The 25,095-nt window shown below is 51.5% G+C and overlaps 1 protein-coding gene across 4 annotated transcripts in view; it reads right to left on the bottom strand.

Moving 5' to 3' along the window:
* TENM4 (teneurin transmembrane protein 4) overlaps nt 1-25,095 on the bottom strand; it is an 844,684-nt gene that overhangs the window by 243,000 nt on the left and 576,589 nt on the right. For all 4 annotated transcript variants that reach the window (XM_069564905.1, XM_069564907.1, XM_069564908.1 and 1 more), the window contains 3 exons: nt 13,401-13,656; nt 3,365-3,463; nt 1,550-1,785 (listed from right to left, as the gene is read on the bottom strand). In XM_069564905.1, the coding sequence (XP_069421006.1) occupies nt 1,550-1,785; nt 3,365-3,463; nt 13,401-13,656 (591 nt within the window). The remainder of the gene's footprint in view (nt 1-1,549; nt 1,786-3,364; nt 3,464-13,400; nt 13,657-25,095) is intronic.

The following is a 25,095-nucleotide window of genomic DNA, read 5'->3' as shown; positions in this document are numbered from 1 at the left end:
TTGTCATCAATATTCTCTTTTCCTGTGACCACAACAGACATCAGCCATCAGTCACAGACTCTTCCATGGAGTCTGAACGAAGCCTTGGGAGGCTTCTCAGCACAGCTTTTCAAGGCGGCCAGAGCTAATCAATCAGACAGAAGAGCAGATAAACACATAAGCCAACCTGATCTCGGTGCCATGAGGTTCTCCAACCCAATCTTCACAAGCGGAGGAGAGACCCGGCATGCCAGATAAGGCTTACTGCAGCTCCAGGTGCTTAAGGAGTCTTTGCTTGGAGGGTTACCATCTTCCTGATTACTTGTTTCTACTTAAAGATCTTGAGAGTGAAGTGACTTTACAGCTTACATCGCCCAGACCCCCATTTAGGCTTGAGTCTCTTCCTCCCAAACCAGTGGGAGCCGTGCTCATCACTCCTTATGACAGTGCTTACTACCTCTCGAGACAGTCCTCTCCCACCCATGGTGACTTTGCTTGTCACAGAGTCCTTTTCCACAGCGGGCAGCACTCTGTCTTCCTCTGGCTTCTGCCAGTGAGTTTCATTTCTATTTATTGGGTTTACACAGCAAGGTTTCCTTTGCTAACAGAAGGATCTCAGAATGCCTGAGCGTGGATTCCAGGCCTTCTCAAGCTGGCCTAACCTACTATACATCTTAGAATGATAGAATCTCAAGGTTGGGAAGGACAGAGGGTTAAGCCAACCCTGGTGGATGCTGTTACTAACAAGCTGATTTACAGAGAGGCACCGGACTCTACGCCTCTCTCCGGAGTAACATCCTTTCTGGGAGCAGACCAAAGGCCAAAGGCAGGGGTCGGAAGCAGGACACCCGACTGCGCTGCAAACACGTCAGAAGAGCGCACAGTGGGGCTGTCGCAGGCACGGCGCTCGGCCTAGAGGGGTGTGTTACACGGTGGGAGCCCTGGGGTCAGCGAGGCAGGCCGGTCTGTGCCGCCCCCCGGCCTATGTGCCCCCTCAGCCAGCGCCAACTGCTCACGGGGGCCCCTCCCAACCGCGGTCTCCCACTGGACCTTGGCTCCCCTAGAAGGCCCGGCCAGACCCTCACCTTCAGACCCGCCTTCCTGGCTTGAGGTCAGCACAGCCCCCTCTGTGGCAGCTTCCCTCCAGCCCCAGGGCCCGCGGTCTCCTCCTTGCTCCTCGCGGCAGCGGCCTGGCACCCGCAGGGGAGGCCAGCCTGCTGTCGAGCCTCCCAGCCTGCCACTTCGTTTCTAGTCACTACCCCCCGTGACAGTCATGTCACAGACGACGCCAGGCTTCCATCACACGAGGGGGCCGACAGGATGTACACCCAGGATGTACATCCAGGATGTACACGCACGCCGCCTTCCTGGTGCACATGCAGGAGGAGGGGACGGTCCCAGAGCCCCCCTTGACAGTCTTGGGGTGCAGGGGGCATTGTTACCGGCCGGCCCAGGGCGCTCAGCCCGCACGGTTCACCCCTCGAGCTCTGACCGCCCACAGGTGTCTCGGCCACTGCCCTCTGGGCCGAAGGGGCCCCCAGGGACGCTGGGGCGGGGCGGGGGTACTTACCCACAAAGTACGCCAGCAGGATGACCAGCGTGGCCGAGATGGCAATGGCGCTCAGGGCCGCGCACTTCCAGTCACAGTACTTGGAAGGCTTCTTGAGGTTGAAGGCCGGGCGGGAGAAGGCGGTGCGAGGCAGGGGCCGGGGCGGCGGCGAGTACACCGTGCTGGACGTCAGAGGGTAGCCCGGCGCCGCGCTGCAGAAGAGCGGGGAGGTGCCTCCCGGCTTGAAGAGGAAGTGCCTGTGGACGGAGAGAAGCCGGGGGCGGCAGGGTTAGCCGGCGCCCCGGGAGCCCACACTGGCCTGAGGGTGGAGGCAGCGGTAGAGGAAGCATGCAGAAGAGCCTAGAGAGACAGGGAGAGAGAAAGAGCCACCAAGGAGGAGACGAGGGACAGAGAGAAAGGAAAATCATGTGCCGGACAGAACAGGGCACACGGAAACACGTTTCCACGGAAACACGGGTGGGACAGCCCTGCCCATGGGGAACCCACCCCAGCTGGACAGAAGGCTGGGTGCTGAGATCCTTTTCCTGGGAAGCCACGGTGGGGCTGGGATGCTGTTTTCTTGGAGAAGGAACTGGATGTCTCCTAAAATTGTTGCAGTAACTTGGAAAACGCCGAAAATCCTATTCTGGCCACCATCACCATTCCCCCTCCCCCGGAGATTATGAAACCGCAGGTTTTTCCTCTCCCTCCAATGCATCCTTCGCTTTTGTACCATGGTGGAGGAATGGAACACCAACTTTTTCTTTTTTTTTTTTTAGAGGGAGTTGGGCTTCCCTGATAGCTCAATTGGTAAAGAATCTGCTTGCACTGCAGGAGACCCCCGTTGGATTCCTGGGTCTGGAAGAGCCTCTGGAGAAGGGGTAGGCTACCCACTCCAGTATTCTTGGGCTTCCCTTGTGGCTCAGCTGGTAAAGAATCCGCCTGCAATGCGGGAGACCTGGGTCTTCAATCCTTGGTTTGGGAAGATCCTTTGCAGAAGGGAAACGCTATGCACTCCAGTGTTCTGGCCTGGAGAATTCCATGGGCTATATATTCCACGGGGTTGCAAAGAGCCAGACAGGACTGAGTGACTCTCAGTTTCACATTCACTTTGGTAGGGGTGGGAACCAAGAAACCACTACTAAACCCTGCCAAGGTCAAGAGTCCCTTAGTGGCTGTTACACAGTGAATGGCAGCAGATGCCTTCAAAGAACTCTGCTCAGAAGCCAGCCTGCTGCCTTCCAGGCCCCTGGTAACAGCTGTGGCAGAGGACAGATGGGCAACTGTGTCCTGCAGCCTGGCCATAGCCTTGAGGGCAGCATGGCAAGGTCAAAGCACATTGTTGTGGCCGAATTAGGGGCCAGGAAATCCTCCACAGCCTGTCTTTAACCATGGCAATGGGAGGCCTGGGAAACGGGGTGCACTGGTTGCCCTGCATGCCCCCGGAGTCTTAGGGCAGAAGGTAAGACTGAGAGGGCTCCTGTACCCTGCTGCAAGAGGCCTCGGGCCGCAGAATATAGCACCAGGGCCAGCATACATACAACACAGGGCCTGTGCTGCATAGAGGTGGCTGCATGAGATGGCTTCCGGATGTCAGAGGCAGCCAATGAGATGCCGGGAGCGCCATATTAACAAGACTGCTGTTAATATGCTGTGGGATAAGGTACTCCAAGGATAAACTCTTGCAAGTTGAACACAGGCTTGGGGATGGGCATGCAACATGGCCTCATCACTTCCCCAAGGAGGTCCCAGGGAAAGGTCTCAGGGTCAGCATGCAGGAGCGGGGGCCGCAGGGAGAGCACACACAGAGGGGAGGAGCATGGGGACGTCACCTACCCGTCATTGTAAGCCCCATCATGGCGGGAGGCGCTGAGAATGTCCATCTCAATCAGGCTGTCCTGCAATGTCCCTAGGAATGGCTGCTTGCCTAGGTTTCTACACACACATGGAGACATGAATGAAGCCATGAGTCATGCGTTGATGAAGGGGAGAGTAGAGAAACACGGAGAGCGGCTGACTGCTGCGGCTATGCGTGAGACCAGCAGGGGGCAGTTTCCAGGCAAGGGGGCTGTGGGCAAGCCCCCGGTGCCCAGGGTCTGCCTGGCCCAGAGCATCTGGAGGGAGCACCCTCCATACAAACCTGTAGGTCTGCCAGCTGTGTGCATCACATCGCATCTCTGACTGGTGAAGACTGATTATGGCTCATGTGCTGAGCTAGGCACGTGATATCCATTTATCTCAGGTCTTCAAAGAGACACGGTACAAGGAAGGCAGTGTCGTCCCCTTTGTACAGAGCAGGGAATGGAGACACGGGGAGGTCCCAGGACTAAGCTGAGGCTACCAGCTAGCAAGGTTCAAAGCAGGGATGTGAGCCCAGGTTTATCTGGTTCCAGAGCCTGGCTTTCTCCTCTACTTGATCCTGCCTACATCTGCTTTAACAGCCAGAGATACTCACTTTGCTCGTCCAAAGGAAAAAGACAGACAAGCATTTTGGGCCCTTTGCTTTTAAAGCAGTGGTTCTCAAACTTGTAAGCATAGGAATCCTCGGGAGAGCTATGCTTTGCTGAGGCTCAGCTCCAGAGATCTGGGGTCACTGGGTGTTGGGGGGTCTGGGGATCTGCATTTCTCATGAGCCCCCCAGGTTGCAGGTGATACTGGAGGGTCAGGGTCCTTTGGCAGGGAGGTGATGACTGATTGGCAGGGACGGAGCTCCACAGAGACGGGGGGCTCTTTCGTCTCCCACGTGCACTGAGGGCACTGAGGCCTTCTGGGACCCAGAATGAAAGTCAACACACTCGCCACTTTGGCCTCAACTGTGCCTGCTAAGTGACGCCACTCACACGCAAGTGCATGGCGTCTTGTTTCCTAATGTGTCAGGGTTGCTGCCACCTCACTTGAATTGTTTTGAACACGCCCATGGTGGATACCCGCTGCTATCTGTGCCTCAGGGAAGGACTGACTGCATAAAGTCACCTTTTGGGGCCAGCCCTGCCACATACTATCCTTCTGACTTTGACCAGATCTTGAGAACTGGAAAACTACATTCAAGCCCCCTTTCTGCCGCATTCCTGCTGTGTGACTCTGTGTAGACACTTTAACCTCTTCTAATCTTACACTACTGTATCTGTAAAATGGGGCTAATAATACTAAACTCACAGCTTGCTATAGGAGCAACAGAGGAATGTTGGAAGTATTTTCAGAGTTTAGGCAAAGGTTACAGAAATACCAAGGCTAGCTATAACAGTGGCTACCTAACCTACATCTCGGCTTCCCAGGTGGTGCTAGTGGTAAAGAATCTGCCTGCCAATGCAGGAGATGTAAGAGACATAGGTTCGATCCTTGGTTGGCAAGATCCCCTGGAGGAGGGCACGGCAACCCATTCCAGTATTCTTGGCTGGAGAATCCCATGGACGGAGGAGCCTGGCGGGCTACAGTCCACAGGGTTGCAGAGTCAGACATGACTGAGGGACTTAGTGAGCACACACCCTAGATCCACTGTATACTTCTCACTGTCTAGAGCTGTGCAACTATTATCCAGTGTAAATCTTTCTTTCTCAACAACCCTGCAAAGTCTCCACTGCATCCTTGTTTTGTAGGCTGGCATGCATGGCATGGCCTGGAGAAGTCCCAAGGTTCTCTCATATAGTAAGCAAATGGCAGAGCCAGACTGAAGCCTGAGTTTGTCTGCCATAGGAGCTCAGGCCCGCTCAGGCCCTCTCTGCCCATAACCTGCCCAGCCCCACATACTTGCAAAAGGAGGGGCTGTAAGTACTGTCTCAGGGCACCATTCCCCTGGCCTTCCCAGGGACTGTGGGGGCACAGACAGCACTGTTTTGCAGCCGGGCCTCTGAGTACCACCATGCTGGTGGGTACCTAGCAGTCTGGGTGGCAGCCGGATCTGGAAGCCACCCCTGGGGCATCCCACAGAGCCCAGAGTTCCCGCAGGGGAGCGGAAGTCCCTCGGAGTGGCCCCATTTCTGCCCCCAGGCAGGGAGGCCTTCTGACGGGAGGTCCCCTGACCCAGCGAGAAGCACACAGGCCCTGGGGTCAGGAAGGTCTGCCTCTCTCAGCCCCTGGCCTGCAAGTGCCTGACAGACGGTAGAAGGAACTCAAATAAATATTTGCTGACTACTGCGGGTGACGGGGTACACCAAGGAGAGTGTGCCTGGCATATCATGAGCATGTAGTTGGTATTTAATTGAGGGTAGCACAGGGGGGGCTTTATTATTATTTCCTCTATTCCCTGCATTTCAGGAGGACATCTGCAGTCTTTTCATAGTCTATACTGCCCAGCCTGGGCAGGCCCTCACTCCCCTGTCCAGGGACCCCAGAGCTGAGCTCTTGCTGCCTTCTTGGGGCCTGAGAGTGGCCACGTGGCACGCTCACCAGGACACATGGGGGTCTGGCCTGTATCACTAGGTGAGGACTGTGTTCTCAGACAGTCAAATCTAATCTTTAAGATGCATCAGTAGCAAGTAAATATATTCAGGGAAAAGGGACAAAGGATAAAGATCAAAATATTAACAGTGCGGATTTTCCAGTGTCTGGAATAAGAGCGATTTTAATTTTGTTATTTTAAAGGAAACTTTTAAAGAGAGAGAGAGAATGGGCAACTATCTCCTGAAAGCACAGAGCCATTCAAACAAGGGAAAAGGCAACACAACAGAAAAGGGTTTCTAGAGTGACAGAGTGCCTGTCATTTCCTGAGAGCGCCTCCACATCCACACTAACTCAGGTGTCAATCATTTAGATCACTCAGGAACTTGGGGGCACATAGTACTTGCTGAAATGCTGCCCATTCCGATGCTACTTTTGCCTTGAACTGTGCTGTGTGTGTGCTCAGTCATGTCCGACTCTTTGTGACCCCGTGGACCGTAGTCTGCCAGGTTCCTCTATCCATGGGATTCTCCAGGCAAGACTACTGGAGTGGGTTGCCATGCCCTCCTCCAGAGGATCTTCCTGACCCAGGGATCGAACCCACATCTCTTGCATCATCTGCACTGGTAGGCGGTTTCTTTACCACTGTTTCACCTGGGAAGCCTTTGCCTTAAAATAAGAAGCCTTATTCCGTACTTTCAAAGCTAAGTTCTGGGTCAGTTTATTAGGTCTCATCTGACTCTGAGAAAACCGAGGCCCAGAGAGACACATGCCCCACTCCCACCCACATAGCAAGTCAGTGGCAGAGCTGGAATGAAAACTCCGGTGTCCCAACACCCAGTTCAAGGGTCCTCAGTACATTTTGTGTCTACCTCTGCCCCCAGCATCTGGGTTTCTGGTTCTTCTGAAACATAAATGTGATGAGGGCTTCCTGATGGGGACCCTGAGCTGCTGAGCCCTCCCTGGGTCACAGTCCTGCAGGGTCTCCAGCTCACTGCTGCTGGGAGCTCAAGTATGGCCGTCAGATTCATCTGACCCTCACATTGCTGGGTGTTGTTAACTCATTTTACAGACATGGAAGCTGAGACCCAGAGACGTTAAGAGACTGCCCGAGATCACACAGCAATAAAAAGCTAGGGATGGGATTCAAACCCAGATCTCTCCAACTTAATCAAGCTGCCTATCAGGAAAGAGCAGCCAAGGGCTTGGAGAGGGCACTGCAGGGTAATGCTAGACTGTACTTAGAGCTCCTCTTAGAGGCAGGAGGGGACTGGCTCCCTTCGAAGCCTGAGGGGAGGCCCTGGATCAGTTCCTGAGCTGCCTGAAGCGGGGTTCCATCTCTTTGACCCAGGGCCGGATGAGCTTGCCTCCCAAACGCAGATGACAGGGCTTTGGGAGAGGAAGTGGCTGGGGAGCTGCAGTGGCCAGTGGTTCTTCTGGGACCATCCCATTCCACAGCCCGTCTTCTCACCACAAGCCCACTGTCCTGGACCAGGTTTCCACCCACAGGGCCCTGGGACAGCTGCCGATAAAGCAGGACAGGCAGGGATCACACCCCACACCCTGCAGCTGAGACCCTCCCACAGGGTGCTTGGGGTATAAGAGACTCAGCCAAAACCACTTAAATTTAGTTACGGAGCTGGCATTTGAGCGGAAGGATGAACAAAGAAAAGTGAGCCAGCTCTTCCATGCCATTCCCATGATGTCCCTCTCGATTTGAAAGATGGTGACAGCTCCTCACCCTCACGTCTGCCACTCCAGCCCCTGGGCCCACAGGGTAAAGTGCGCCCTCCTGTTCATGGAACTCAAGGGTCACTGATCCCTATTTACTGTTGTCTCCGCAGGGAAGCCCTGCAGCTCCCACTTCAGCCAACTCTCAGCCCTCTCCCCCAAAATCCAAGTTCTCTCCTGGACTTTGCACAACTGTCATCTCAGAATTCCTTTCTCCCCTGAAATTCCACGCATACATGCCCCAGGACGCTACCTTTAATAATCAGAAAGGAAGCACTGGACGGTGGTTAGGGGCGGAAACTCCGAGTAGGCTGGCCCAGGTATGGATTGTGGCCCTGCCCTTCACTGGCTGTGGCTCCTTAGATAAGTTTCTTAAGTTTTCTGTTCTTCGGATTCTTCACTTCTCCAGTGAGGAGGATAATAAGAGCTAAGTGCCGAAGAGCTAGGATAGCAGAGGGGTGCGGAAGAACTGAGAGCAGTACCGACAGCCATCCTTTTAAAGGCATGCTTATAAGGTTGGTGTGTCTGCTTGTCTGGTGTCTGGGAACTCAGGGTTCAGGCGGGTTCCCACCATCAACTGATTAGAGGGACTGACTCACTGAGCCTCAACTATTTGCACAAACACCAGGGTTTATGCTGAACACACCTGCCTTCCTTCTGGGAGTCTGGATTTTGGATACATGCCAGGCAGGAGGCAAGGTGTCCATGTGACCAGCCCTCAATAAAACCCTTGGCACTGAGCCTCTAATGAGCTTCCCTGGTTGGAAGCTCATTAGCACACTCAGTATGGACTCTCTGAGTGTTTGTTATGGTTATTATTTGGTGCTTCTAAGCAGGGGAGGGGGTAGTCACACCGTCCTCTCTGCTTCCCAGGTCAGAGCATTATGCAGACAGCCCTGCCTACTTTTCTTCATTTATGGGTCTGCCTCCCTCACGAGACCTTGTGCTTCCTGCATGGGAGTGGCTGTATATGTTTGTGACTGAATCACTAAATGACAGAGTCCGTGGGGTTCTGTCGGCTCCCAGCAATGCTCAGAAGCTGGCCTGGGGCACCAGGAGACACCGTGTGCCCTTCTGGGAAGCGCGTCAGGGCTGGGCTGGAGACCAGGGGAAGGCCTCCCATCCCTGGGGGTGGGCATGGCTGTTCCCCCAATGGAGTGTGGCCGTGGAGTGGGCCCCAGGCTCCCAGACCAGGCCTGTGATCAGATGAGCTAGAGCTGAGGTCTGGCTGCCTTCTGCTCTGGCTTCCCCTTCATCCGACAGGAGCCCGTCGGGTTATTCATCAGGCAGGCCCTGTGAACTCAATCACACGTCTATGTCGCAGACTGTGAAAGAAGGGGATTGGGTTTTAGGGGACTCTCAACATGTGGTTCCCACCAGAATGGACCACAGACGCACCTGCAGGGCTTAAAGCAACATCGTAGCCCAGCTCCGGGGAGCACAGCTAGATCCCATCTCCTTTCTCCCTGGGGGCCTCGGTCACCCTGGGGGAGTGCCAGTGGCATAGTGGGGCGGGGCAGGGAAAGGAACAGGTTAATCAAGTCCTTCCTCTTCTTTGTCCTTCCACTAGCCTCTCCTCTCCTGCTGGCATGCAAGAGAAACCCCTCCTGGTCATTCTACTAGCTGTTAGGGTATTTGCTCAGCTATTTATTTTTGACTCTCAACCAACGGAGGGGCCTGTGGCATCGGGAGGGAGGCCCAACTGCTGGGGGGCTTGGGGAAGCTGTTCAGGGCATCTCAAACAGGCCCTGCTCTCTGGGGCTCCCTGGGCTGAGCTCAGTCTGCGTCTCCCCAGGCCCGCCTCTCCTCCCTGCCTCTCCCCGGGGACTCCTGCTCTTCAACCAGGCAGTCCCCCAGCACCAGGGCCCCTGAAACATCTCCCCTGTGCCCCGCTCAGGCCTCAGGTGAGTGTACATGTCCATTCATTTGCTCCATCATTCATTCACACCATCTCGCCTGCATGTTAATATTTATTGGGCCCTCATCAGGTGGCAAGGCTGTGTTGTGTGCTGGGGGATCCTGAAGCAAGGCAGTTAAAACACATTTCCAGTGCTGATCTCTAGCCTCCTGCTAGCGTCTGTTCTCTGGCACCCAGTAGGCATTGCTGAATATTTAGTGGACAACAAATAACTACATGATAAGCCCTTGAGCATGCACGTGTGCCAAGACCTATGCAGACATTATTTTTGTAGCTGCTCCAATACCCTGATGAGGCAGTACGGTAGATTCAAGGAGGATGAAAATTCTCAGCTCTTCTCGCTCTGAGATATGGGGTCTATTGTCTCTCCCTTGAAGCTGGCTGGCCCGTGACTGCTCTGACCAACAGAATATGACAGAAGTGACACCATGCCAGTTCCAGGCCAAGTCTAATATTAGGAGGATCAACGGCTTCTTGTCTCAGCACAGTGGAGCCTTGAGCTGCCATGTGGAGACAGCCTGAGACCATACGAGAAGGAGAGGGCGCCCCCAACCTAAGCCCAGCTTCCCAGCGGTCTCCCGCAGGGTGTGAGGCACGTGAGTAAAGTAAGGCCATCTTGGATCCTTCAGACCAGCTCAGCCAACAGCCAGACACCACAGCTGCCTCCCGACTACCCCATGTGGAACAGAGGGCCAGCCCACCCGAGCTCTTCCTAAACTCTCAACTCACGCTGTGAAGTACAATCAACTGGTGGTCTTTAAACCGCTAAGTGTTGGGGTAGTAGGTTACGCAGCAATAGATCGTCAGAACAGGAATTCCCTAACACTTTCTCCCCTTTAGAGACGAAGATTGTAAGGTCTAGGTCCACAGCTAGTGAGCACTGGGGTGGGGGTCTGATCGTAGGATGCATCTGACCTTTAAACCTGTGCTTTGAACAACTCACTACAGTGAGTGGACCATCACTTGTGCCCTCAAAATGTCAGGGTCAAACTCACTTCTTCAAAGTAAAGAAGAGAGAGAACCCACAGCTTCCTCTCTCAACTCCTCTGGTGAGCAGCACCTTAATACACATTTTTGGATGACTTTTTCTTCACAGGGTTGATATGGGGAGCAGATACACATGGGAGAAAAAGGGAAACAGCTTTTATGGCACGTCTTTTAATTCCAGGCACTGTGCTGTGCGCTCATATTTTAGCTCCCAAGCTAAGACATATGACTTCTTATCCCAATTTACAGATGGGGACATCAAGGTTCAAAGATGCTAAGAAATTTTCCCAGCCAGGAAGCGCTGAAGCCAAGGTAGGGGTCTACATCCATCTGATCTATAAAGCTTGCATCCTTCCCACCTCACCAAGTTGGTCAGTTACCTGTGATTATCTCCAGACTTGACATGGCTCCCTCATAAACTCTATTGGTTGGTTTTGTGCTGTTGACCAGCTGGTATTAAGAGCCAGAATTCTGATTGTCTTATCCACTGTACTAAGCACCTCTCCCAGTTTCAGGCTGATTTTAGATGCACAGAACTCTGCGGTCATAGACGAAGCCTTCCTCCAGCATTTCATCTGGGTCTTCAAGGACAAGTAGGACTTTGCTAGACCAAGAAGGAAGGAGGAGGGCGACTCTGGCAGAGAGCTGTGCAAAGAGTACGTGCAAAGGCATAGGGGCACGTGAGGCCCAAGGTTTTGCTGAAATACTGATAAATACACATATGTGTACACTCATCTGTACACACATACACTGAATATTAAATTTACAAGATTATGTTATATATGTATATGGATTTAGATAAGCAAGAAAATGTTACATAAACACAAGTGTATGCCAACATGTTAATAATGATTACTGTCTGGTGGTGGATATGGGTAACTTTCTTTTCTGGCTTATTTCTATTTCCTAAGTGCTCTATAAAATATTAGTTAAGAAGAGAGAAAGCAAAGTTCCTGTGGTTCGAGCAGTAGAAGTAGGAGGACAGAGGGCAGATGGGCACATGGGCACTGGCTGACCAGGCAGGAGAGTTAAGCTGGGACCACCCTCACATCTCCAAGAGCCATCAGGAGACCGACCCTGCTGCTGGTCCTCTCCTCTATCTTCCTATCCCTCGAGAAACTTGGAGAGCCACCTACTCTAATGCCATGTGAGAAGCACAAACATCTAAGCAGAGGGAGTGGCTGCCACACTCCGTTCAGAGAACGAGAGCCATTGATTACTTGCTGGCTACCTTTGATCATGTGCTGTCATTCCACAAGCACTTGGGGAATCCTGGGGATCTAATTAAGCTACTCTGCTTGGGAAGGCACACAATTATCTGACTCTGTCCATGAAGAGAGCAAATGAAGCACGCAGGGAAAAGTCACACATGATTTTAAAGGCTATCAGCAGACATATTAATTAAGAGACTGGGGAAGGGGTTGCGCCATACCTGTGAGAAATGTGCTTTAAGGAAAAATGACTGTACGAGGGGTAAAATGACACAAAAGGATGCTGGTTCTCTCTCACTGGACCCACGAGTTCAATGTGGGAGTATCACGGCCATGTGCCAGGCAGAGTCAGATGGGTCCACTTCCCATGTGTGGATTAACTTCACTTCTTTAAATGGGACATGACTTTTGTCCTCTTCCCAGATAAGGAACAGGAATTTGAGAGGCTAAAATCTCTGTTTCCCACTACTTTGAGAAATAGGGCAGAAGAGTAAGAGGTTCCAAATGTCCAGCCTGGGACTCTTTGTCCTTGGTTCAGAGCAAGTAGAGAAAGGCTACGTCCCCCAAGGTCAAGAGTGCGTGTCTCAGAATGGCAGGCTGATGGGTGCGTCTAATTTTCATCTTTATATCTTTCTGTGCTTTGCCCAGTAGGCTTGTATGGTTTTCATAATCTTAAAAGAATCATCTGCACTTGGGAAAAACAGTGATGTAGCAAAGGGAAGGAAGACAGCTAGGAACTGAGGCTGACTGAGATCCTTGAGCTGAAAGGAGCATCCTAGGAGGCTGGGAGAAAGGAGAGGCAGGGTCCAGCCCAGCAGCAGGTGGTGGTGGTGCAGGGGTGGAGGTGGAGCAGGTGCTCCATACCGAGGAGCCGGGGCACCTGGGTTCAAATCTCAGCTGTGCGTGGACTGTGATGGGACCTGAACTAGTCACTTATCCTGAGTTTAGCTTCCAAACCTGTCAGCTGGGATCACAATAATCATACCTACTTCATCAAGTTGTGAAGATTACTATTTTATCACACAAACTCGAATACATCCATGTTAGGGCTTGTTAGGGCTTTGGGGATAGAGGGGCTAGGCCAACAGGGGAGGAGGAGAGGAGGGGAGGGGAGATGGTCACTGAGCAGCCACCTACCCACTGGCTGCTCCTGCCTGGTCCCCAGCTGGTCCCCATGGCACCACACAGGTGCCACACCAGGCAGAGGGGGACCAACTATGGAAGGGAATGGCGGAGGTGTGGGCCCAAATCAGACCCTGGGAGCTTGCTCTCTGCCACATGCCAGCCTGCTTAGACACAGCAGCTCTCACCTACTCTTACAACAGCGCTTTCCATCCAGCAGCAGCCCTGTGGTGTAGTAGAGGGAGGCGCAGAGGGGGAGGCCGCTTGACCAAGCTCACACCTTCAGTGAGCAGCAGGGTAGCCCTGAACCTCAGAGCTGCTTGATTCTCAAGCCCCAGTGCTCTCTCCCCTCCATCCCACGGCCCTTCTCTCTGGCAGCCAGAGAGTCGGATCCCTGAGACCCTGCTGCCCAGGACAGGCCCGGTGGTGGGTATGCAGCATGGCCCCGCCAGGGCCCCAGAGCCCCGGGGATCTCAGCCCAGCCGTCTCCTGTTCTCAGGGCCCCAGCTCGCCCCACGCCCCGCACCTGGTCTCCAGTGGGATGTTACTGTTGAGCAGCCAGTTGTCCTGGGCGTGGGTCTGCTCCTGTGCACCGCTGGCGGGGGGCTCTCCAGACAGCGAGTGGTCTGTGGGCGCCGGGCTGGGGTTGCTCCTCGGAGTGAAGTTGCCCCGGTTCAGGGAGCTAACGGAGGCCGCATGGTGCTGGTTGGGGGTGTGGGCGTGCGAGAGTGGAGGCGGCGGTGTCCGGAGTCGAGAATGGTTCTGCAGGCCGCTCGGGTGATCTAGGGCACAAACACGCACGGTCAGCGAGGCAGGGATGGCCCCACGGGGACCACACGGGGGCCACGCAGGAGCAGCCAGGCCAGCCGTGAAAAGCGCAAGTCGCTCAGTCGTGTCCGACTCTGCGATGCCATGGGCTGTAGCCCGCCAGGTTCCTCTGTCCATGGGATTCTCCAGGCAAGAATACTGGAATGGGTTGCCATGCCCTTCTCCAGGGGATCTTCCCAACCCAGGGATAGAATCCAGGTCTCCCACGTTGTTTGAGCACCCAGGAAGCCCCAGGGCAGCCGCGGGCACCGGCCAACTGGGCGTGATCACGCAGTCAATAAACAAGTGCTCGACAGGCATTTACTGAGTATCTGCTACTCTAGCTGCTGGGGAGCAAAGCAGACAAAAGTCCTGTCCTCATTGAGCTTACATCTGAGTTAGAGAGACAGACAAAAAAGATTAAAAAAAAAAAAAAAAAAAAAGACCAGATAGTACCATCGACTAAATAGACCTGAATTTAAGCAAATTCTGAGAGACACTGAAGGACAGGGATGCCTGGCGTGCTGCAGTCCACGGGGTCACAAAGAGTCAGACATGACTTAGTGACTAAACAACAACACATGTCACTAACTTCATGCTGTTTCTTTGATACTTTTAGGGTACGGCCAGAACCCATAGCTTCAATAGTACCCGGGAATTTGCTAAAAATGAAAATTCTTGGGTCCTGACCCAGAGTTACTGAACCATGAACCTTTGAGTGGGGCCAAGAAATCTGACCTTACAAACCCTCCAGGTGATTCTGAGGCATGATAAGATTTGGATATCACTAATTATACATAAGATTATACAGCAAATGAAACAAATGAGGTAAACAAATCATATACATACTTACCTATGTATGAAAGCAAAAGTGTTAGTTGCTCAGTTATGGTCAACTCTTTGCGACCCCATGGACTGTAGCCCACCAGGCTCCTCTGTCCATGGAGTTCTCCAGGCATGAATACTGGAGTCGGTAGCCATTCCCTTCTCCAGGGGATCTTCCTGACTCAAGGATCGAACCCGTGCTTCCTGCACTGCAGGCAGACTCTTTGCCATCTGAGCCACCAAGGAAGCCCAAATATACATATATATTCACCATCTCGGTAAACTATATGTACATATATATATATATATAGTTTGGGCTTCCCTGGTAGCTCAGATGGTAAAGAGTCCTCCTGCAATGCAGGAGACCCTGGTTCAATTCCTGGGTCAGCAAGGTCCCCTAGAGAAGGGATAGGCGTCCCACTTCAGTATTCTTGGGCTTCTCTGGTGGCTCAGATGGTAAATAATTCGCCTGCAATGTGGGAGACTTGGGTTCCATTCCTGGGTTGGGAAGATTCCCCTGGGGGAGGGCATGGCAACCCACTCCAGTATTCTTGCCTGGAGAATCCCCATGGACAGAGGAGCCTGGCGGGCTGCAGTCTATGAGGTTGCAAAGAGTCAGACATGACCGAATGACTAAGCACAGCACAGCAAATATTTGTATATGTATGTAGTTTACCAAGATGGTGATAAACCTGAGAACAAACAAAGCCGGGAAGGAGGCTGTGGCCTGTGTATGTTGGGACAGTGATGAAACTTTCGATCAGATGGTCAGTGATGGGCTTTTGAGTAAAGGGAATGAGCCATGCTGGTATCTGGGGTGGGGGTGGCGGTTAAAAAGCACCACTTACACTTCTGGAGTGCTAACTATGTGCCAGGCACTATTCTGAGCCTACTTGTGTTAATTCAGCTAATCTTCACAACCCTCTACAAAGCAGGTATTGCTTGCATTTCATTTTACAGATGAGGCAATTAAGATAAAATTTTTATTTATATATAGTTTATATATATTCATATAAATGTTTATTTATATATAAATATTTATATTTTATTTACTCCTTCTAAGTACTTGGAGTGTTGGAGTACCATCTTAAGTACCATCCGCTAAGCTATGCTCACAGGAAGCCTGGGCTTTGGAAGCTAAGAGTGTTATGAGGGTAAAGAAGGTCAGGAAACTGGGTTATGTTCTAGATTTTGCCACTTATTAATCACATAACCATTGTTGTGAATTGCACGTTTAGATCCCTCCAAAATTCCCTGGTGGCTCAGCTGGTAAAGAATCCGCCTACAATGCAGGAGACCTGGGTTTGACCCCTGGGTTGGGAACATACCCTGGAGAAGGGAATGGCTACCCACTCCAGTATTCTGGCCTGAAGAATTCCATGACTATTTCATGGGGTTGCAAAGAGTCGGACATGACTGAGCGGCTTTCACTTTCATTTTCAAAATTCATAAGTGGAACATCTAACCCCAAATCAATGGTATCTGTAGGTGTGGTTCTTGGGAGGTAACAAGGTTGAGATAAAGATATGAGGGTGGAGTCCTCACGATAGGATCCCAGAGAGCTAGCACTCTCTCTGCACCACATGGAGACATGGCAAGAAGGTGGCCATCCTCATATCAGGAGGAGGCCTCTCACCAGATGCTGAATCTGCCTGCACCTTGATTTTGGACTTCTCAGACTCTGGAACTGTGAGAAATAAATGCTTGTGGTCTAAGTTACCCTGTCTATGGTACTTTGTTTTAGCAGCCCAAGCTGACTAAGACAGAAATTGGTAACCAAAAGTGTGATGATGCTGGAACAAATATCTAAAAAAATGTGGAAGTATCTTTAGAACTCGGTAATGGGTAGAGTCTGCAAGAGTTTTGAGGCGCATGCTAAAAAATAAAAAGACTATGTTGCTGTGGAGGGACTGTTAGATGTGATTCTGGAGAAAGCTCAGGGAAAAAAAAAAAGAAGAGATGTGTAGAGAAACCATCCATATTTTTAGGGAATACAAAAACACATATGTACAGAATGTTGATAGAAATAGTGGACATTAAAGGCAATTCTGATGAGGCCTCAGAAATGAGGAGGAGCATGTTACTGGAACACTAGAGACAAGGTGGTCCTTGCTACATGGTGGCAAAGAACTTGGCAAAGAACTTATGCTCACGTCCCAGTGTTTTGTGGAAGGTAGAAGTTGTGAGCCAAAAAAATTAGGTATTTTGCTGAGAAGATCCTGAAGCCAAGTGTTGAAGAAGTGGCTTGGTTCCTCCTGGCAGCTTAGAGTGAAATAGGAGAAGAGAGAAATGAATTGAAGGAAGAACTGTTAAGCAAAAAGATTTGAAAAATTCTCAGCCTGCCCATATTGCAAAAAAGGAGAAAGCATGTACAGAAGAGAACACCATGGGTGGGGCTGATGGAAAATTTGGTAAGAAGATGTATATGGGTATGAACCATGGACCCAGCCAGCCACCCCAGAAGGAACACTGCCAATGTGAGTCAACAGCGATGGAGACAGCATAAAGGACAGCTGTCAAACTTAGATTCTACAGAAGAGGACAATGAAGCCATCTGGCTCCGAATGTGCGCTATTCTCCAAGAAGAGGGAATGCTGGCCTTGAAGGCGATTCAGAGGTCATCAGGGTTACTGCCTCAGTTTCAAGAGGCGTAAGGCTTTTTTATGGCTGAGCAATATTCCACTGGATATATGTACCAAATCCTCATGATCATGATATCTCCCCTGCCAGGTAAGTGTATGTACCACATCTTCATCCATGCCTCTGTCAATGCACATTTAGGCTGTTTCTGTGTCCTGGCTATTGTAAATAGTGCTGCAGTCAGCACTGGGATGCACGGAGCTTTTCAAATTACGGTTTTCTCCAGGAATATGCCCAGGAGTGGAACTGCTGAATCGAATGGTAGTTCTGTGCTTATTTAAGGAAACTCCATTCTATTCTTCATAAAGTTTGTACCAATTTACATTTGGGACTGACATATATACATACGTAAAATATATAACTGATAAGGACCTACTGTTTAGCACAGGGAACTCTGTGCTCAAAACCCTTTAGTGACCTACAAGGGAAAGAGCGGATATATGTACACGTATAACTGGTTCACTCTGCTGTACACCTGGCATTAACACATTGTAAATCAACTATACTCCAATAAAAATGCTTTTAAAAAGAGAAAGATCTAAGACCAAGATAACCATGGACATTTCACATAACCTCTTTGCACCTCAGTTTTCTCAACTGTAAAATGGGGAAGAGAGTTTAGTAAGGGAACCACAAAGCCACAGTGATATCAAATGAGACAGTCAATGGGAAGGAAATACACCTGAAGTTCACAGTTTACAAAGTAGTCCACGTCATTTGTTCCTCTTGAGAACGCTGTATCTCACATAGGGGACTGAGAGTTTGTGGGTACAGGATCCTAAACCCGGGTGGGTATGACACTGCAAAGGCTGTGCTTTTCCCTGGCTCAGGAGACAGCTTCCTGGAAACCATCACAATCAAGTGCGAGGCACTATCAGTGGCACAGCTATTCTTAGCTGAAGGCGCTCTGCTTTTTAGGTAACCCAATCCTTTATGCCAACGAGTCACAAAGCAAGTCTGGTGGGAGTGAGGCTGGGTAGCAATACAAGGAAAGAGAAACAGAAACCCATCTGAGCAGATGAGGATTCCTTCCTACGAACTGCTATTTTCAGGATAAAGCCCACAGCGGTCTACCAATCTCTTTGGAATTTGATTCACACCTGTCTTTCCAGCTTCATCTGTCATCAGCTCCCTCCCCACACCCTCCAGTCTGGCCACACCTTTGTCTCAGAGGCCAAGAGCTCTGCTGGGGCCACACAGTGGCTAACGTTTCGACTCCAGTGAAGACGGTCTCTAGGAAGGCCACAGAACATGAATGGTGCCCTCTGAAGACATGCCATGCTGGTTCTGGTCTGACAGAGATGCTCCTTGATGGGAAGGGAGAGATCCTGGGAGCCAGCAGAACAGGCAGAGTGTCCCACTCAGTGAAAGCATGGCCGTGGACCAGGGAGAAAGGGAACGTGTGTGTGATGTGTGCACGTGTGCTCACGTGCCTGACTCTTTGAGACCCCATGGACTGTAGCCTGCCAGGCTCTTTCGTCCACAAAATTTTCCAGGCAAGAATCCTGGAGTGGGTCGCCATTTCCTACTCCAGGGGATCTCCTTGACTCAGGGATTGAACAGGGCCTCCTGCATTGCAGGCAGATTCTTTACTGTCTGAACTACCAAGGAAGCTGGAAAGTGAGAATATGGAGGTTCATTTGCTTTGGTCACCTGTTCTCAAGCAGCACTTTAATGGAGACATTTGGAGCCTGGAAACAGAAGCCAGCAGGAGAAGCAGCCTCCTGGGCAGCTTGAGTGTCCCTCCCTATCCCTGGCCTCCCAGTTCAGGGCACTTCCGTCCAGTGGTAATTAGGAGGCCAGCAGAGAAGGCTGACCTAGTCCTTGCCCCATCCCGTCATTAGCAGTCAGCCTTCCCTTGGCATTTCACCTAATGGATATTAATATTTGCTGCCATGTATTTGAGTACATACTGCGTGTCCTTTCACCACCTTAACTTTCCTAATGCTCACGACCGCCCCTAGAGGGCAGTCTCATTATCATTCCCATTTGACAGAAGAGGAAGCTGAGGCTTCCAAAACTAGTGAGTGGTTCTTATTAACCCATAGTTGTTATTCTGTCTACCAAACCATGGTGCCTTTGCATACAACATAGATACCTGCTTGACCATCTCAGTCTGTAACCAAAGGCAGGAAAAAGACCCTCGGTGAAGAGAGAGCAAGCATCTAACGTCTGGGACAGGATAGGCTGGCCTATAAGCCTATAGACCCCAGCTCCGTGACTAAGTGGAATGCTGGGCTCTTGCTTGATAATTGCTTAGACTTACTGTCAAGAGTCCTGAAATGATGAGCTTTCCAGTGTCAGCTTCTAAAAGGAAATTCTCCTGTGGGGATGAGGAATTCTCTGGTCCAAACCCACTCTATTTTTTGCAGCTCGGCTCAACTGCCACCTTGTCTAGAAAGTCTTCCTTGATCTATCCTCTCCGAAGTTCCCTTTTCGTCCACTGAATGCTAACAGCAGGTAACCTGGACGGTGCACCTTTTCCTTATCTCCCAGAGCATGCCTTTATGTCCTTTCTTCCTCTAGTGGGTATAAATTCCCTGTTCCCTCTGGGTTGTTGATCACAGCTTCTATAAACTAACGGATGCTCAATATAGGTTTACTGAGCGGATGGCTCATGTGAGTGGCCTGGACAGTCTATCCAAGGGAATAAGGCCAGTGCGAAGCTTATTTGCAGGCCTAAACTGACAGCAGACCACCTGAGCTCTCTAGACCATGGGGCAAGCCAGTCCTTGACTTTCTTGCCTGGAGCCAGAGTTCCAGAGGCTTCGGCTGGGGGCTCTGTTTCCCTTTGGTTCTGAGAACGTTAGAAAAGGAGATTCTGACGGTGTCCAGGTTTCCTATATAAAGGCTTTGTGCTTGGGGCTTGGCAGTGGATGTACACTCAGAGACATGAGCTTCCCAAGAAGCAAACGTTTTCTCTGATCTGAACGGAGACTCTGGGCTGAGTGGCTCCCGTGGCCAGGAGGGAGAGCCTACAGACAGGCCTTCTTCCCTTCTCTTATCCTCCCCATTTACACTCTCATTTTTAGAGGAACTCAGAACCCGTTCACGCATTCAGCATGTACTGAATCCTCTTTCAGTGGCAGGGCTGGTATGAGACAGAGATAGCCTAAGAGGAGAACCTGTTCCTGATTCCTTCTCACCTGGGGCACGCCCTCCGATAACTCATGTCACCTTCCTGGCCCTTGGTCTGCGCTCTGTGAAGGATGTACACTCCCTGCGTCATCCCTTTCTGGAGGATGCCTATTGTTCAAGTGTTGAATGCACAGTGAGCCCTTAGCTGTGCCCAGAGGGCAAGGCCCATGTTCCACTCACAACCCCCATCCCCGGTAAATATTTGTGGAATGTGGGAAGGGGAAGGGGACAGCCAAGCAGGTGGGTGGACCCCTTGCTACCCGGGGGTAAGCACTGGTACATTTGCGAGGCTGTGCTGTAATCCTAGTTTACACCCTCTCCTCATAGATCCAGCCAACGAGTATGTGTCCAAATTAACCCAGATACGAGTCACTTTTACTGTTACATTGCAGGCCTCTGTCAGGAAAGGCCACTTGCCTATCTGAGTTTTGCAAGCCTGAATTTCCAGGAAGGCTTTTTTGCTTCCTGTGAGTTCTCATATATATTTACATTTGCTGGTTCCCTCCAACACCTCATACATCTTTCATTTTATATGCACAAAATTCCTGAACACTGGTGCCTCTGGGCTGCACCTCCCTGAACTGAAACCACGATGAGGCTTCTTCAGGGCCCTGGGCAGAGCAGTAGGTGATAGGCGGAGACGAGGCTTTGATGTCAGACAGCCCTGGGTTCAGGGTTTGGCTCTGCCAGGGGTAAGCTGTGTGACCTTGATCACGACACCTAACTTCTCTGGAGTTTCCCACGTGCTGTCCCCACTTTCACCATCTTTTGTCTCTGGACCTCCACAGATGCATCACCCAATGCCCAGAATACCCTTTAGACAGAGGGCACACGTCACATGTCGTGAACCCTTCCCAACCTGACAGGCTGGCAGCCTGCTTTGTGTTCCTTGTGAAGAAGAGTAACTATTAATTCTACCATTACGGTAAAGTCATGCTGAATGGGTAAGTCATAAAGAGCTAAACTGTCACTGTGATGATTACAGCATTTACAACCGGGGTGCCCAAGCAGAAAGTCTTGAGAGAGAACGAGTAGGCACGTGCCTGGCTGAAACGAGGTTCTCTTCAGTGACAGGTGAGCCCCACTCTGGATAACCCACTGGCTTCCGGGAGCCCTGATCTCGGGAAGGTGCCTGTGGCTTGATGTGTAGGTCAGAAGCCACAAGGATGGCTGCAGCCTGACGCGCAGAGCTACACTGGACACACAGGCCCCCCGTGGCTTCAAAGATGAGGCCCCTTTCTTTGTTGGGCGAGCAGCTCAGAGCAAAGCAGGGTGCTGCTCAGTCCTGGGTTCAGGGTATACCCTAAGGAGAGGGCCCCTGGGGCTGTTCAGGCAATCAGCAACACTGAACAGCCCTGCGCTGTGTACATGGACTTGAGGCGTTTTAAGATGAAGATGAGCCCTAGCTTCGACAGATAGCCAATGTCTAGGGGACAGATGTTAAAAGGAGGGGCCAGAGCAGAGTTCCGGAGCCTCCCAGACCGAGGTGCAGCCTTTACTCCGTCCCTGACGGGCTACATGATTTGGGGCAAATCACTCAAGTTCTCTGAGCCTCTAATTCCTCAGCTATAGAGTGAGTCTTTAATAGCAATGCAATGAAAGGAAGAGGAGAAAGGACTACCACAGAACGAATACACAGAGGTCCAGGGCTGAAACAAATCTGGTCCCTGCCTTTGAGCTGCTCACAATTTAGTAAAACAACAGACACACCCACAGATACTATGCAAAACAGTCATTATGAGGAGATGATAAGAGCTAACATCTATTGGGCACTTGCTATGTGACTTGCTCTAAGTGCTTTATTTATTTGTAACATCTCTGTAAAGAAGGTCCTATTATTACTCCCCAATTTGTAGATGAGGACACTAACGTACAGGAAAGGTAAGAAGTTGGTTTAGATTACTAAACCACCGAGTGATGGAGCCGGAATCTGAACTCAGGCATCTGGCCCCAGAGTCTGCTCTCTTAACCACTCTGCTTTACATACAGACTCAGGGAAAGCACCCGTGCCCGTCACATGGCGCGTGGCCCCCAAGTGTCTGCTCCTCGCATTCCTGTTAGCCCTACACCGCGGCCCTGAGGAGCACCGAGCAGGCTAGTCCATCAAGGTCGGGGAAGGTTTCACGACAAGTGATGTGTGTCCTGTAAAGGCATTGGGTGATGCAGGTGTGGAGGTCGAGAGAGAGACAGACGGGGGGGGGGGTGGGGAGGCAGCAGCAGACACGCCCGAGGCTGCCTGGGGCACTTCTTTGACCAGTGCAGGGTGGCTGCGAGGAGGCGCTGGCAAGAGGCCAGGAGGAGACACCGGAAGGAGGTCTGGGTGCTGGTTGCCCAGAGATGCCAAACAGAAGAACCTGGCCTCTACTGGGAGGGTGAGAGGGCGCCCTGCTGGGCTTTGCAGCACGGGGGCCAAGATCACACTCGTGTTTGAGGCAGATCCCGGTGGCTGAGTGGAAAATGAACCAGGCGGGGCTGGCTGCAGGCAGGACCCTGATCAGCCTCGGGAATCCTGACAGCTAGCTCGACTCCAGTGAAACACGCTGCTATACTTTTATAAGAGCATGTTCATGAGACAAAGACATAAATTTCCGGAGTTTCAGCTCAGGCAAAGACTTCGAATGTGTCAACAGCCCTATGATCTGGGCCAACGGCAGCTCTGAGAAAGGGCATCAGGCTGGACGTCCACCTCCAACCCCGAGAAACGGCCACCAGGCGTCTGAAGGTCTCCTGGCTGTGGAGTTAATGACAACCCAGGGTGTGTTGCAGTCATTCATCGGGCCCTAAAGACTTCAGATATGAAAGATGATGGTATTTAATTATGATAAAACACAAAAACTCCAGTGGCCTGAGAATGCCAAGAGAAAGAGTGATTTGATTTCCATTAAAATGCCATCAACTACCACTGACTCAGGCTGGTTCAGTAGCAGTGCTGAGAGCTTAGCTAATGAACCTTGACCTCCCCGGCTGAGTTAGAGAGGCCACAGAGCTCTGTCACCACCGTCAGCAGCTGGGATCTGATGGCCTGACTTCCAGCCTCTGTTTCTGTCTCCTTCAAGCTATGTAATCGTGGACAATTCATTGCACCTCTCTGAGCTGTGGCCTCTTGTCAGATGTCTAGGAAATCGCCTTGCAAACCGTAGGGCCCAGTGTAAGAATCAGAGATAACTATCAGCGTATTCTCATTGCCTCAGAAGGAATGAAAACAGCAGCGTCCAGATGGGAACTGCTGGTCTGAGCATGGGGTCAGGGCTGCGCTTGTGTGTGCTGCTCTCTGCCCATCCTTCCCCTCCCTGAACACATGCTTTCCGTTCACTTCCACTGCTGTGCTGACCATGCCGTGTCTCGGCCAGTGTGCAGGGACTCCAGGCGGTGCTCACAGATGGCGGGGAGGAGGAAGCACTACCACAGAATGAATACACAGGGATCCCGTCCTTCAGTTCAGTCGCTCAGTCGTGTCTGACTCTTTGCGACCCCACGGACTGCAGCACGCCAGGCGTCCCTGTCCATCACCAACTCCCGGCCGAGCAGGGCAACAGGCTGAAGCTGCTCTCCAGCACTCTTGATGGGGAGTAAAAAGGAGTGCCCTCTTTCTAAATTCCATATATATATATTAATATGCTGTATTGGTGTTTTTCTTTCTGACTTACTTCATTCTGTATAATAGGCTCCAGTTTCATCCACCTCATTAGAACTTATTCAAATGCATTTTTTTAATAGCTGAGTAATAGTACATTTGTGTATATGTACCAGAGCTTTCTTATTCATTTGTCTGCAAAAACCACTACCATATTGTAAAGTAACTAGCCTCCAATTAAAATAAATTAATTTTAAAAAAAGGAGTGCCCCGAGGTCACACTGGGGTTGTTTCTGCTCTCTTGGTTCATGGAGTCAGGACAGAACTTCGGGTGAATGCTCAGACTATTAAAGTGCTGGTCTGTGTGGCTCAGTGGTTAAGAATCCACCTGCCAACGCAGGAGACACAGGAGATGCGGGTTCAATGCTTGCGTCGGGAAGATCCCTTGGAGGAGGAAATGGCAACCCCTCCAGTATTCTTGACTGGAGAATCCCAAGGACAGAGGGGCCTGGCGGGCTACAGGGCATGGGGTCGCCAAGAGTCAGCACTGAGCCCGCACGCACACGTGAGAAACAGTGAAGAAAGGACAGTGTCTACACTAGTGCAAAAGCCCCGTGGTACAGGGTGGTGGCTTTCCAAACAGGGCTGTCTGGAAATGCGGGAGGGGCTGCTTTCTGGTTGTTATAATGACTGTAAAACACACCTGGTGTCTGGCAGGAGGGGCCAGAAAGGCTAGCCACGCGTGGGACCCGGTGACCCTACAGGCACCCAGTCAGGGTGAGTCTCGCTGGCGTTAGTCTAGGACGGGCGGACAGTCAACCGCAGACTTTATCCTGTTTGCTTCCACCCCCATCCCCAGTTTCACTCCCTCCCGGTCACAGGACGTGACCACTAAGGACTACACCACCTGGGCTCCCTTGCTCCTGGCTTCCAGGGGGGTTTGGCCAGTTTTCAGCAGCGCAGGGCACTGACTGGATGGAGGGAAGAGAGGCTGAGGTCACCCCCCAGCTCCCATTGTCTGAGGCCCTGCTGCAGGACAATGAGCCTCATCTCAAAAAGTTACAGGTCGGGTGGTCTGTGGAAGCTTCCAGGAAAAGCGAGAACTTAAACTAGATGCTGAGGTGGGCACAGGGCGGAGGGGCTTCAAGCAGAGGAGGCTGGTGCCAGCAGAGGCCCACAGGCGGAGAAGCATGTGCTCCTGAGGCAGCAGGATGGGGCAGAGCCCGGGCACCCAGAG

The sequence above is a fragment of the Ovis canadensis genome, chromosome 21, assembly GCF_042477335.2.
Source record: "Ovis canadensis isolate MfBH-ARS-UI-01 breed Bighorn chromosome 21, ARS-UI_OviCan_v2, whole genome shotgun sequence".
NCBI lineage: Eukaryota > Metazoa > Chordata > Mammalia > Artiodactyla > Bovidae > Ovis > Ovis canadensis.
Note: the sequence above shows the minus strand (reverse complement) of the source record. Positions and strands in the feature narration are given on the sequence as shown.